The 15,726-nt window shown below is 31.6% G+C and overlaps 1 protein-coding gene across 1 annotated transcript; it reads right to left on the bottom strand.

Moving 5' to 3' along the window:
• Positions 1 to 1,496: 1,496 nt before the first annotated feature.
• On the bottom strand, positions 1,497 to 4,150 carry LOC148272990 (uncharacterized). Its single transcript, XM_088239291.1, has 2 exons — positions 3,764 to 4,150; positions 1,497 to 3,235 (listed from the first exon to the last, which is right to left on the bottom strand). The coding sequence occupies exons 1-2, from the start codon at positions 4,010 to 4,012 to the stop codon at positions 1,631 to 1,633; spliced, it is 1,854 nt and encodes a 617-aa protein (XP_088095417.1). The 5' UTR covers positions 4,013 to 4,150; the 3' UTR covers positions 1,497 to 1,630.
• Between the last annotated feature and the right edge of the window lie 11,576 nt (positions 4,151 to 15,726).

Raw genomic sequence — 15,726 nt, 5'->3', positions numbered from 1 at the left:
CAATCTTTGTTACAATATGGTATTGTAGGATGGAGTAATGCATATGCAAATATATTAAACCATCTTAATAAAGTACAAAGATGAATTAATTAAGTAATTTTAAAGAAACATAACAACAGAAAAAAAATAATAAAGGAAATTTCGCTTAAATGATGAAATCTTTTTTTGACTCAAAAGAATTTTACCCGAAAATTTTGATAAAATGACGGCTGTTTTTCCCGTACCTACTTCATGCGTTGTTAAGTTAATTACTTCATACGACATACAATTTTCATTTCTCTATGAAGTAAAATGTTGTGAAGTGCAAAAAGTGAACCTAAACGACAATTCCTGAAAAAAAAAATGTGTGATGTAAATCCATTAATTTTGAAAAAGTCATACAAGAGGGTTTTTGACGTTAGCGCCAAAATTTACGTACAATCTCAATCAGAGTCAACTTATACGATGCAGCAAAAAATTCCGAGTAAAATGGCAAACATAAATCAATATCGCTGAAAGTGTTGCGCATCAGTCACTTAGCCTTTTTATCGTCGATATGTACTTTTACTGACTACATGAATGTTTTTTAATTTACATTCATGTTTTATTTTTGAATTATTAATGGTATATTTTATATTTATGCTAAAATTTTATTATTATCGATATGTTTTCTAATTAATAATATTTTTTTAATGTGTATTTCTATACGAATAAATAATAAAATAACAAAAATAAAATAAAAAATACGTAAATTATATTTATTATTAATTTTTCGGTAATATTAATATTATTTAAATTTTTAAAATATCATTTCATAAAAAAAAAATTATAAAAAATAAGTTCTTGCCTTAATACGGAAATTTAGTAGCTGGTAAATTTAAAACCTGAAACCAAGAACCTCTGTAAATTTGAAAACAATGAAAAAAACTCAAACAGTGTCCATGCGGCTCGATTGTGGAATCATCTCCCATTCACTATCAAATCTTCCTAATCGTAAAACAATGACGGATGGGTGAAAAATGCGTCATTTTTTTTATTTCTTTGATCTTGAAAAGGTTTTATAAAAACTTTATATTCCACGTTTGAAAAAAAAGTATATGTAACTAACCCAAGTATCAAAATATCGACACATCCTACGTACAACCGTGTAACTGCCTCATACACGGGTTTACGACTGTTGCACTTTTGAATTCTACACCTTTGAAACTTTAATATCAAATATTAAAAATAATAAAAAAATCATTGGAACATATGAATACCAGAAACTTAAAAGGCTCTATGTGCCATGGACAAAAAAGGAAAGCAGACGGGAAATTAAAAATACACATAATAATTCAAAGAAAACATTATTTTATTTTTATGCCAAATCAACAAAAGAGCATATTTTAATGTAGTTTAGTAAAAAATATATAAAAAAGACATATTAAACTAAGTATAAAATCAAAAAAACAAATAATTTAAAAGAAAGTCTCATGTACCGTTGTTAGTTTCTTTTAAAAGGGCCAAAGTGCCCTGCTCTCTAAAGCAATAAAGGTGTTAGTGCCTTAGTGAGAATAAAGAAATAGGTACATCCACTGTTTCATCTATCTATAATAGTGATGTGACGACGATGAAAATTCCCATGGTATTTATAATTCAGTATAATTACTATTTAGCACCCAACATCGTGTATATCTAAAATTCTATTATAAAACTGTTTATGTTCTTCCGTGTGCAAGTAAGGTATTAGATTTTTGAGATCTTTTTTCTTATCTTCTGTTATTTTGCTCTTGCAATTCAGCATGGGTAAGAAATAATTATCTAAATCCGATAACTTTTTGTTCTTCTTCAATAATCTTACAATTTTCCAGGGCTCCATAGAGTTGTGGGTCTCTTTCATTTTGACAACAAAAGGATTATCACTTACGAATTTCAAGCGATGAGCCTTCGATATCTGCATTGTGGTAGTATTCAAAAATGTTTCGGCAGCCAATTTAAAATCCATGAAATCATGTGATGTCATTGAAATAACATTAAAAGGCTGCTTGTCACGAGTATTTTTCATCATATCAACAAGATCTGCAGGAACAATGGAATGTGTTACTCGTTTCCTTTTTTCGATTAAAGCAAAGTCCCTGTCGCAGCTAAGGAATGAATGCCCGCTCATTAAAAATTTATGCTCTATCGATGTAAAAACTTTTTTATACACAAGATATGCCCATAAAAATATCATCATTTTATTTTTATTTTGTCCACTACAATTGTCACTCCACATGATGAGATTCTCCTTTCTTATAAAATTATTAGAAAACATTTTGTAAATGCAGGATGCTATCGCATTTCCCCCTCTTCCTGTAATAGCTTCATGCCACATAAGCATATACCCATCACCGGTATTTTCGATATGCACACCCAAATTGAAATTTGATAATTGTCGCGAATAGTACATGGGCCCATGAGTTAAAGTTGGTGTCAGCAAAACTTGTTGCAAGTCCATGGCGGCAGTGCATATATTACTACTCGGCATCTGTGATTTTTTTATATCAAGTGACATCTGTTTTGTTGCTTTTTCTGCTTTTCGATGGTGTAATTCAAGTTGATTCTTCAGTATTGTTTTATTAGATGGATCGGCATTTATTTTAGCAACATAGAGGTCGCACGTTGCACATGTATCAGTTCGTTTCTGGCCAAATTTTAAATTCGGAAACTCCTTTCCAAAAATTTTAGAGTAGAACTTATATGTGACTTTTGACTCCGGAAAAGATATCTTAAATGCTTTAAACAAACGATGTATATTTAAATCTGGACTTAAGTATTCTTTCTCTGATCTCGCTCGACCATAATGACTTACAAGTCTGGGAAACATATTTACATGTTGTTTAATTTCATCCTCATCTTCGTCTGAATATTTTCGTTTTTTCTTATTGATGTTTCCTCTTGATTCCAAGTAGGTTGTATGTCCTTGTTTCTTTTTATCGAGTAGTACTTGAATCTTTTTTGGAGAAAGGGAAAAAATGTTCATGAACGTTGCTTTGCACACACCGACAACATTTCCCTTGCCATCTGGAAGCATATAATATGCGGTGCATTGTCGCCTACTTAGAGCAGGAGATTCATAGGTTCCATGCCTTCTTCTTTTAATTTCTGTCAAATGGATTAATCCCATCAGAAAAGAAGATTGCTTTTCATTGTTTTTTAACGCATAGAATTCCGTGAACAATGACATCTTTTGTTCGAAAGGTATTTCTTTGCAGTTATAGCTGCATTTGCAGATACACTAAAATAAAAAATGAAGTGAATGAAAGCAACATAGATAATATAGGTACGCAACCGTGGGCGTATCTTAGGGACTTAGGGTCAATATCTATCACTCAGTAGAAACTAAACTAGAGGAACTAAATGTGGTGGAGTGTAATAATGATATAGTAATTTCTCCCGGTTGCAATCATTAGGGCGTAACTTATTTTCTGATATGCCGTTAACATAGTTATTTACACATTAATAATAATATTTACGAAAATATCCATGAAAATATAATTATTAAGGTTTAATTATCTTTAAACGAATTTATAATAAAAAATATTTTTTTAAATTCTTTTTTTTGCTCTCCTAAAAACAAGTAAAAATAAAGTTTCACCCAAATACCTCTGACCGGGAGATTTAAAAAATTGAATTCAATACAAATACTCCATTTAAACTATGTCATGGTTGGCAGAAAATTACAGGTTGGCACATCCCTAGCGCATGATGAGTGACATTTTATCTAGTAGAGACAACCGGTGAAGATTTAAAACAATGTACAAACCTCTTGATTTGGGGGTCGTTTTGCAGGAATCAACTTTCTATTGGATGTAAAATATTCTTGTCCAGAATCTTTTAGCTTCTTTCGGGCCACTTGGGCACTTTTTTCCCCCTTTTTACGTCTTTTAACGCCACCACTATTCACAGAGACCGGTTCATTGTCAACCATTTTGATACAAATAGCATATGACTGGCGATGGCACTTAACACCTTTTAAAGGAAAACAGATGTTGGTACTTACAACCAACGCCATCTTTAGAATTTTTTATAAAATATTATTTGTACTACAATGGCATTTATACCCTTCTGTAGGACATTGGCCTTGGCACATACTATCCATTTCTTAAATAAAATCATTTTCGTTATTTATGGCACTTACACCCTTTTAAGTTTCTGGTATTCATATTTTTTTAAAACATATAAATATTTAATTGCATATATCTAAAACAAAATCCGAGGAAGAACTAAGTACGTGCCAGGTACAGACTATTACGCGGAGGTGATGCGAAGCGGCACGGGCGACGGAGATCTGCTCGTCAGCTTCGGTCAGTTCTACCTTGAACAGCTAGAGAATGCAAACAGGCTTAATAAAATAGGCAAAAATTTGAAAAATATTCAAGGCAGGGGTATATTTATCAAAATAATGAAAATGATCTAATATTAATGTTGTGACAGCGATACATAAACAAATATAAGACCGTATTTAATTACGATTTTTTGGTAAAAGCTGTGTAAGTTAACATTTTAGGGGAAGATATCAATTGAAATACAGAGTAAAACTATGTAACTAGGCAGATACTCATGAAACATTTCAATGAATCCCGTTGAATACGCCTGTATCAGTGACTTACAGTATTGATGACAGGTTTCGCAGCAAAGTATAAATGTAAATGTTTGATAAAACAAAAACTAATGATCTCAGAAAGAACATTTATTTTTTATCTTATTAGATAACTCAATTTAGAGCGTGATGCCCAATTTTACAGCTTTACTACGTAAGAGCAGCGAAATATCACGAGTTGATTTTAAAAAAATCTTTAAATGTAAAATTCTAATGTAAAATTTTACTTTTTTCAGTTACATAGTTGTTCGTAGGATGTGTCGATATATACTTTTGTAATTATGCTCAATAGACCTTACTTGGCATAAAGTGACGCCTAGGTGTAGTGGTAGAATACGGATGAAAATACAATCCTTATTTTAGTAGTCGAATGAAAATAGTAAACCCATCCTTATTTTACCACTATGCCTAAGCGTAAGTTTAAACCAACTTTATAAGTAAGGCCCTATAGAGTCATGAAAAAACATTAAAACCGCGGTCATAATAAGTATACAAAAGTCACTTGCGTCGTTGTTCTACGATCACGGCAAAACGTGTTTCTATAATAGCTCTGTTTAAATAACGCCTGTAAAAACAACTCCTTTTTTATCTTCTTTCTCATTAAATACTTGTTTCGATATGAATAAAATAATATTTAAACTAGTACACAAATTTGGCTAGTTCTAGTTTTGTATAAATTTTTTTTTCTCGCATGTGATTTGAAACATAAAATATAAAAATAACACGTTTTATTGGTTTGTTGGAAGAAATTGCTATTCGGCATTATTGCCATTATTGCTTATGCGCACCATGTACAAATCAGGAGGTGATCTTCAAAAATGGTCATGTCCACTTTTGATAAAATTTAGTAAATGTGACTTTTACTTTCTGAAGTTTCTGTATTAATGCAGAACGGTGAGGGACTTGGCCAAATTCGATTCTTTGAAAAGGGCAAATAGAAGTGTAAGTTAAATAAATCACAAAGTTACTGCTTCAAATATAAACTTTATATTTGAAGTGTAAGTGTTTACAGGGCTCACGATTTATGACCTGAAATATTGATATTTTTCAAAGTTTTTTTTTTAGTAAAATGGCTACATGGTGCAGAGCCAATTCTACCGTATAAAACAAAAGTTTGTATTTGAAGAACTCATTGTGGTCTCAACATATTCCGCCATCGCTCGAACAAGGGTGAATGGATTCACCCTGCAGTGGCTTGGAGAAGCGCGTTATTGGAACTTTTCAGGCGTTCCGATAAGCTCCAGGCTCTTTGGCGAAGTAGGGCAGCGAAGGTGTTTACTCGTCCAGCTGTAAAAATTTCAAAGGCACTGCAGTACCTAGGCAGCCCAAATAATTTCTTGTTTGAATTATTATACGTGACCCTCAATTTATTCCATGCTGCTGGAGTATAATTGTTCCATGGCTCCGCTGTATACATGGACGTCAAAAACGATGTAAAGATGATTTTCTCCACTTCGTCACTGCACTAAAAGAAGCGTCGTGCTAGCATAGAGGCCCTGACATTAATGGCTCTTGTGTATCTCTTTATGTCCTGATCATCTTTACAATCATCAGGCAGTATGTGCCCTAGATACTTGACTTTCACAGTTACCGTTTAACTGTTGTTGTCCAGGAAAACAGGTGGTGATTGATACATGTATTCAAAAAATGACCAATTGTGTTTAAATTTACTACGGATTTTTTGTCAATGTATGTCATATTGTGGTGGTTTGCATAACTTTTGCAAATATTGAACAACAATCTCATACTATTAAATGATGGGGTCAAAAATACCGTTTCATCTGCATGACTAATATTGTTAGCACAGACGCCGTTTACAAGACACCCGAGTTTGGTTAAATTAAGGAGCACGGTAAGATCATCCATTTATGTATTAACTGGTAATTATTTTTTAAATTGTGTAACATTAACCGTTCTGCCTTAGTTAAGTTATCATGCAAAGTTATTATATTCTTCCATTTTATTTTGAAAAGAAAAATATTTTTAATTTTACCAAAATTTAGCATTTCCATGTTCCTTGTAGTTAAATTTATTTTTAGCAGGTGTGCTTTGAAAAAAAAAAATAAAAATCAATGGCTTGCTAATTTAAAGCGGTAGACAAAACGTGGAAAAATAAAAGAGCACTACGAAAAGGCGGGAAAAATGGCAAATAGTATGGAGAGATACAATATGAAAATTATTTAACTAACGATTTCATTTGACTGGCCAACATCTGCGCTACTTATCGTTTTCCAAATACAAAAACATCTGAATTGGAAGTACTATGTAGTTAGGAACCATTTTTTCAAATTAATTATTGTGTTCGTAATACTGACGTACAATAAATAGAAAGTTATTAGATACTAAAAATATCTAAAATGCAGCAAATTTCAAGTTGATCCAAACAATTTGAAAAGATTGCTAGCTTAACATATTTCGCACACCGCATTTGGGGCTCAAGTCTCCTTGGCGTGGTCCACATTTTTTGTTTTTTTTTTATTAATTTATATAGTTACGTAAAATGACACAGGTAACAGTATTTTTTTTAATATGTTATTATATCAACTCAAAACTAAAACTTTCTAAAAAAGAGACTAGCTTTTGTGGTTGGAGAGTGGCTTACTCTGTTAAAGTTATTTAGTGTTAGTGAAGTAACATAAATTGAAATTAAAATAATTGGTGTTACTAATGTTATTTGAAGGTACAAATATAAACAAACATGTACATAGGAACAAACACATACATACATGTACACACATACATACACCCCTGCATATATTGTAACGGTAAGTGCAGGTTGAAATAAATTATTTGGTCCCAGTTGGGCGAAATTATAGGGGTAGGTTATCAAAAACCAATAAGCAAATTTTTAAGATCTAGAAGAATAATGCAGATAACCAAATAAAGTACCTACAAACAACTTACCTTTCACCAATTTCGCTCAATCGGCAAGAACATGAGAATTCTCCAAAAGAATAAAATTATGTTATATAAATTTAATTTTATAAACGGAATCAAAAAAACGTTATTTATAAAATACCTTACTGTAAAATGGAACAAATACGACTCAAAGATCTAAATTTTATGAAATAAACAACTCGTTAGTTAAATATAAAATTTAAATAAAAGAAGCAATTCTCTACAAATGTGACAAGATTAGTTAATATAAAAAATCAGAATTCTGCCTAGCTAATATGAATAGATTGTTGACAATAAATTTATCTAAGAAGTAAATATTCGTAACAATAATAATGACAACTGAAATAGTTTCTTGATTGTCTTCTTCTCGAGATGATATGAAATAATGTAGATTTTACAAAATAAAATCCGCAGATGGATATGCGACGTCTTCGGTTGATATATTTTTAACTCATGGTCGGCTCAGTTGATGATTTCCCGGAAGATTGTTTGTCGACATTTTAATTTAATAAATGATCGTCTGCTTCATTGCATTTGTTCATTTATGTTTCATGATCTTGAAGAAAACTTTAAAGTCTGACACCGACTTTTCCAGGTATTTACGAATATACTTCGTAAAAATTAATGATCCATTCAAATCATGGAGTAAATATACTACACCGTAAAATCTTTATCATCGGGCAAAGTAGATAAAAGGTGGAATAAATAAAAATAGAATAAGGTGAAAAAATTTAAAACGATAAAAAAAGGTAGAAAAAAGGGAACCTGTATAAAATACAATCTAAAACATTTAAGTTTGTAAGTGAAAATTCTTGATGGAAGTTCATTGTAATTTATTATACAAATAAAACACGAGTGATACTTTAATCCACAAATTTGGAATATCCAGGATATTTATTTATATAATAAAATACAATCTCATTAGAATATGTTATCTTTCTCCACAAGAATTTCGCTAATACATTTAAAACGAATAGGCTTACGTTACGTTGAACGTTCCCTTGAAGGACTACATTTTGAAGTGTGCGGTCGCCTCTCTTTGAGTCCTTGCGCGACAGCTGGACTGTTCGTCCCGAGTTTTCAAATGGAAAAGGAATTTATTTCAGATGAGTTACTACCGCGGCCGTCAGATGGCGCTAAATCAGGCAACATAGAATTATAATCTAGTACTAAAATGCTTTCAAAACGGGGTACGTTAGACTTGTTTTTTACAACGTTACAATATACATACACATATATATGTACACATACATACATACACACATCTACACGTATATATATACATATAAACATACATAAATATAATGCAACATAGAAAAAAATATATATATATTACAACAAAGATGAAGAACATTGAAGATAAGGTAACGTCAAGCTAAATTCGGTGGATTCAGAAAAAATAAATTAGTAGATTTCGGAAGATCCTTAACAGCTAAAACAGTTTCACAAAAGATAAACATTAACATATTACAACGGAGACGAGAAACATTTAAGAAAAGGTAATAGAGATGTCTAGGCATCTACAGGGCTTATGACCTGTCATTTGCGGGTTTAAGTGGCCACTTTACACACTGTGTAACATTCACCTTATTCTAAACGAATCCTTAATTTTATACCGATAACCATAGAACTAACTATGGTTTTCATTCCCCTATGCCCAGAATTTCTAGGTCTGTCAACAAACATACCACTGTTGATTTTTTTGATAACAAGTTGTCTTCTTTCAAACGATCACTGAATCAAATCAAATTAAAAACACTTCTATCCCGCTTCCACTCCCACCAAGTCTACTTTATACCATTGTGTCTTTTTACTTTCCTTTATAATTATTTTTTTTGTATAAATATGTCCTTAAAAATGACCGTTGGGCGTTAATATAAATAAATAAATAATAGGCTTTAGTGATTTAAGTAAACAATACAGTTTTTGATACCATTCGTGTTTGCTGGTCACGAGAAATGACAATATCCGATTTGTCAGATATTGTGATTTTTTGTAACTCATTTATTGACAAAAAAAAACATTGCTTTTCTGGGTGAGTGAAACAGATAGGAAGACCCACGATCTTTGGTTCGGGCATGTGGAGGGATGTTCTTTCACTGGTTGGTCTTCCTATGAAGTAATTTTAAAATTCCATCAAGATTTTTTGGACTACCTTTATCGATATTTCAAGTAAATACGAGTTTTTCAAATGTACGAAGCGCAGTATAAAGTTTTGGCTTTACCCACTAGTTTGAATTTAACAGTAAAGAGCTTTCAATTTTAATTAAGACTAGTAGTATAATCAGGTCAGGTGTAGTTAAAAATGACGCTGAGTCGGCTTGTAGAGTGATCAACGAAATTGCGGCGATGTGATTTAAAATATATTGCAATAAAAAAGTAGTTTTTCAAAATTTGTTGCAACAGAGAGAGAAAACAATTTTGAGAAGGGAATATGGAAGTATTTTAATTATTTTCTTAATTATAGAACCAATAACCTGAAATTGGCTGGTATGTGTTGAATGTGTTATTTTAATGGAAAAACACCCTTTTAAATAAATATTTTAAATCAATAACGCCAGGAATAAAACCCCAGATGGCTTGAATGGTAGACAAACGCTCTGACCATGAATAAGATCACAAGGCGGAGTAAAAAAGAAATGATTTTTTATTATTGTCCACAGAATTTGGTTTTAGATTTTAAAACATTGTGTAAATACCACCTGTTTGAGTAAAAAAAATGTTGTGATAAATAAATGAAGCCGATATTAAATTATTTTTGTATTATAAACTTATACTTAATTTGTTAGATTTTACATCCGTTTTATTTTATGTAATTTAAATAAATTATTATACTATGTGTACACATTTTTTTTGGTGTGTGCATGGGTGTCTTACACTAATATAAATTATAAACCACCAAGAGTCCAAAATAAATCTTATAAATCATATTCAAAATATCATGAAAATATTTTTACTCATTTTCATTTGATTGACATTAAAAGTTAATAATTCAACTATAAGAAAAATTCGAGTACCGGGGTGTTTATTGTTTTTTGTAAACAATGGGCCGGATATTTGGCTTTCCGGCTTATGAGCTTGTCGGATATCCGGTATCCGGTATCCGACCAAACCATTATCCGTTTCATCACTAATATATAAAACTTTATTATATCTTTGACTTGTATGGAAAGTCTAAGTAAAAGGGCAAAAATATTTAGTAAATAAGGAGTAGTTAGTAAGCTAAGCATGTTTGTTTTTTTTTAAGTGATTTTTTTGAGAAATAATAAATTATGAGAATTAAAAATCGTTATTTATTTTGCCAGCTCAAGCACCGCACCATGTCTATTATCAAATATTGTCATTTTTATGACTGTCAATTAAGAGAACGAATGAATGATAATTTCATGCGAACAATTTATTCCGAACACGAATAAAAATAAAAAGATTTTGTTTTTTTGAAAAGAAACACAACACAATGCGAAAATTGGATGGATCATCAGAAGCAAAATAACCACAAATAACTACATAAAAAAGAATGATGAAAAAGACACGAAATTGAAAAGAACAAAAGGATTTGACATTTAGCACTCATCTCTTTTCCTATCTGTGATTTTCCACCGTCTTGGAAGGGTGGCAAAAGAAAATTGTTTTTTCATGGAAAAATGAGGCTCAGATGAAATGTGGGAAAATTCCGTTTTTACAGTCCCTAGGACAGTGGTCGGCAATTAGTTTTGGTGGCGGGCCGTACGGATATGTCAATTCCTTTTAAGTGCCAAGCGACCATCGACAACTCTCGTGCGCGTGCGAGCCAAACACAGCGGATATCAAACCAATGTAATCAAAGAATTGCTGTTATTTTTTTGTTCTTAATTTCATATATTTTATAAATGCAACAGAATTCAACACAACAAACATATCAAAACAACGAATTGGGAGAAAAAAAAAGGTATTTTATGTCATTTAAGTATGATTCCAATTATGGCCTAAGTTTGTTACAAGGTATGGCAAAACCGTCAAAACAGAGAGTGTGTGAGAGATAGAGGGAGGGTGCGTGTGAGAGGGTGAGCGTATGTGTGCGCGTATGCGCGCGTGTGTGTGCGTGTGTGTGAGTCGGAGCGTATCATAAAAAGTGAAATGATGAAAGTGGGGATAATTGCGGGTAAGAATTTCGATAGAATATTATTTTTTAAAGATGTTGCAATGTCTACTAAGATGTAAATGTTAAGAGTATTTACTTGATTGTATAAGTCACAATTGTTTTGTGAATTTGTTGCTGAATTTTTATCTAATTTAGTATTTATTTTCCGCCTAGGTGCGATATTTAAATTAATCAAGGAGAGTAGGTATGGGAGTCAATTTTTCCATTGAGTATTTTATGTACATATAAATAAAATGTAATGAAGCGGTTTAACTTCATTGAAATACGAAAAAAATAGGTTTCATGGTTAGAAACAATTGACATACAGCGTTTTTACCTATGAATGCTTACAGATTTAAAAAAATAAAGAAAAAAACTAATAAATATTAAACAGCTGTATCTCAATTTTTTTGTTTTTCAAAAAGCCGTTTTTCAAAAAAATATTACAACAGAGAGGGAAAACATTTTTAAGAACAGAATGTAAGACAAGCATTTAATCTTTTCAACATCCACATTTTCTGTTTCAATAAATTTAAATCGTAATAACTTCCTAGGGAAGAAATTCAGCCCGTATACAGACAGGTGGACATGCTTATATTTTACATTTTTTTTTTACATTTTTTTTTTTTTTTTGCACCACAACAGGCCAGGAGGCCTAATTACAGTGGTGAATTACATCACAGAGCACCCAGGCTTGAGAAAAATCAAATTTTATTTTTTGTGTTCTCACCGGGAATCGAACCCGGAACCTTCCGTGCGTGAATCAAGCGTCTTGACCACTACACCACGGAGGCCGCCAAAACATTGTTGATCAAACCAACTGGTGGCAGAAGAATAAAAAATGAAAATTGTTTTCAGGCGTTGCCTAGCACGTAAAATGGTTCGGCCGGATGAATTTCACGCACACGATAAAGGTTTCAGCTCGTTTTCTTCATAAAAGTCAACAGATTGAAGAGTTAAGGAAATGTGTATGTTTAAACAAAGACAGAATAGTAAATGTTACACAATGTGTAAAGTGACCTCTTAAACAAACCAATTTAATTAAATTTAATTTTTTATTTATACTTTTTCAATGATTGTGTTTTTTTTTCACAGAATAATCCTTTACTGGGGTGTCCCGTGCCGAGGAAAACATTTAAAAATAAGTGAAACCTGCCTTTATTTAGGTATGTAACATGGTCAATGTAATAAGATAATAAAAACGAAATTAATCTAATGAACCTAATTATCATCTTAAACATAATAATAAATATAAACTAAAATAATCATAAAAACATAACAAATTCAGATAGACTTGTTGACCAAATTTCATAAACAGGACACGAATTTTTTACTATTTGGCTTAATCCTCTTTGATTGAAGGTTGTATTGACCTTTAATTGTTTTTGCAGCATCAGGGTGGAGTATCTAGTAACTCTTTATTTGTGAATTAAGTTATGGAAGGTAGAGAAGAATGTTTGTGTGCGTACAGTAACAGAGCTTTTACATAAAATTGTTTTACAGATGTTACATCAATATTTACAATGACAGCCACTAATACGATACATTTGTGTGCTATTATGCTAAAAAATAACAATATGTGTGTATTTTTACTGTCTGTTGATTTGTGGTCCCGTGGTAGTGACTCATGGATCAAAAGTCCGAGGTTCGTCTCCCACTCTACAACAACTTGATTTTCATTTTATAATAGTGAGTTATTTACAACTCGTCGATAAAGAAATAATTGAAAGCATCATTTTGAGTTTGTCTTAATGTTTGTATACGTGGACTGGATTGTAGACAATGACCGATCATAAGCCCTGTAAATGCCTAGACTTCCATATTCCCATATCAAAAATGTTTTTCTTTCCTATTGCAATAAATTTTGATCTAAATAATTCCCCAGGGAAGAAATTTAGCCCACCTACAAACATTTTGACATACTTAGAACATTGTTAAACCATTTTTTTGCCCTTGTGGACTGTAACTGTGGTCAGTTCAGGAATTCTTTTTTTTGACCCTGCGAGCACTTTACGGGCTGGATTCGGCCCGCGGGTTGCCAATTGCCGACCACTGCTCTATGAGTTATCATTCCATTTTCGCTCCATCAGCTTTTCTTCGGAAGAATGTTATGTATGTACATTGTACTATAATCTAGTTCTCGCCATCGTCACGCTTTCAATTTATATGTATTTTATAGTTTTCTTGGGTAAGGGGTGCGAAGTTTTGGGTTCCCGTTTGTTTTCAATCAGCAGAATGTGTCCCACGGTACTCCTAAGCGTCGTGCATGACTTGACGGTATCAAAGTTGGATAAAAATCGATACCTACGTATTGCAGATTCCTTTCCAAACGAGTCAAACGTAAAAAGAAAAGGAAAACGAAAATATTTCCATACAAAGCGAAATGCAAAACACCATTTAGTGGGCCTATAATAGTGTATGCTATTTTCAAAAATAAAATAACTTTTACAATATTTGATATATTCCGGATTCCAGATTTTAGCAGTACAATTTTTTTTGCGTTTTTACGATTTAACCAAATATTTAAACATACTTCAACAGAGATGAAGAAGAATTAGGAGAAGGTATTTCTACAAAAATTGGCCAATAATTTAGGTTTATTTCCAAATATTGTATTTTCTTTTACAATGGCTGCTGTTTTCTTTTAATATATAAACAAATAAATTATTTAAAATTCACCCAGATTTATTAAGGATTCATTCCTTTAACTGTTCAAAAACAGAGACCGAACAATTGAAGAAATATGAATGTTTCAGTTAGGGCAGAATGGTAAATGTTACAATGAGTAAAAAGGTAACCTAAACCAGCTAGTAACAGGTCATCAACCCTATAAATGCCACTGTTCTTTCATTAATTTATCTCCATCTCTATGGTTACATATTTAAAAAAAAAAAAAAAAAAGTTTTATTTATCATTATTTTTTTTTTCATAGTCTTTATTCAATGAAATATACACATTATTACAATATTTATTCATTATAAAGAAAACAAAGTATTAAAATATATTTTGTACCGATAAACTAAATGTTAAGAATAGTGATTTGTGCTAAGTAATTACTTGGGTTATCCAGCCGATGATAGATCATAAGCTCTGTAAATGACTTAGTTTCTAGACTTTCATTTTTTCAACGGCTTTATCTCTGCACAATGAGTTTTGAGGATGCTGTGAATAGTGCAAACGACACACGGTATAATAACCTAGGAAAATAAAATAGTGTCGAACGGCTGTGAAAATCTAAGAAATTTAATCGGCTTGAGCTATGATATAAAAATACCTCATGTTTATTTTCAATTTACAAGTTAATTTTTGTTTTCCAATAATTTTATAAAAAATAATTGTCTCATTTGTATTCGATGAATCCTACTCATCACTTGAAGAGACTAAAATATTTATGTTCGGTATAAAATTCCACGTTTGCTCCATAACAACATGATCTCATGAGACTTTCCGTATTTTAATTCTGTGAAAACATGCTCATGAGTGAACACAGCTACTCAGGCGTATCTTATTTGCAATTTCACAGTGAAATTTTCCCTCAATAACGAAATACGTCAACATGCTTTTCTATAATTAATGAAAAATTTCAATAAACAGTTAATGTAATAAAATTACCTTTATTGTATTGTGAATTACAAATTACCTAGTTCAAGATCGTTCAATAAACCCCCCAAAACAATTATTCACATGAAAGATCTTCAGATAAAAAAAATAATAAATGAAAAAAGACCTTCTAACTACCATATAATCATCATTATCCCCTTTTCCGCATCCAGTGGTATATAGGCCACTGTAAAAGTAAACAAAATGAAGCGCATTTTAATAATCATCTACAAAAAGGTAAGCTGATCAGTATGACGCTTTAGATGAAAATTCAGGATCAACGAAATACTGTAGTTTCAACAATCAAATCATTAAGGGTTAATAAGGTTGGTTAAAAGGTTATTTAATATAAAGCTTGATAGATCTTGACTAAGATAATGTTAAGTTTTGAATAGGTTGATGCTAGATCTTCGTCTTGAATACAGTGGTGAATGAATGATGATTTTCTTTTGGGGTTAATACGTTTGAATTGTCTGGCCGGTAGAGAGGTGGTGACGGTTATGGTTCT

Source organism: Micrasema longulum, unplaced genomic scaffold, assembly GCF_059751315.1.
Source record: "Micrasema longulum isolate JH-2025_06_02 unplaced genomic scaffold, ASM5975131v1 h1tg002118l, whole genome shotgun sequence".
NCBI classification, from domain to species: Eukaryota; Metazoa; Arthropoda; class Insecta; order Trichoptera; family Brachycentridae; genus Micrasema; species Micrasema longulum.
Note: the sequence above shows the minus strand (reverse complement) of the source record. Positions and strands in the feature narration are given on the sequence as shown.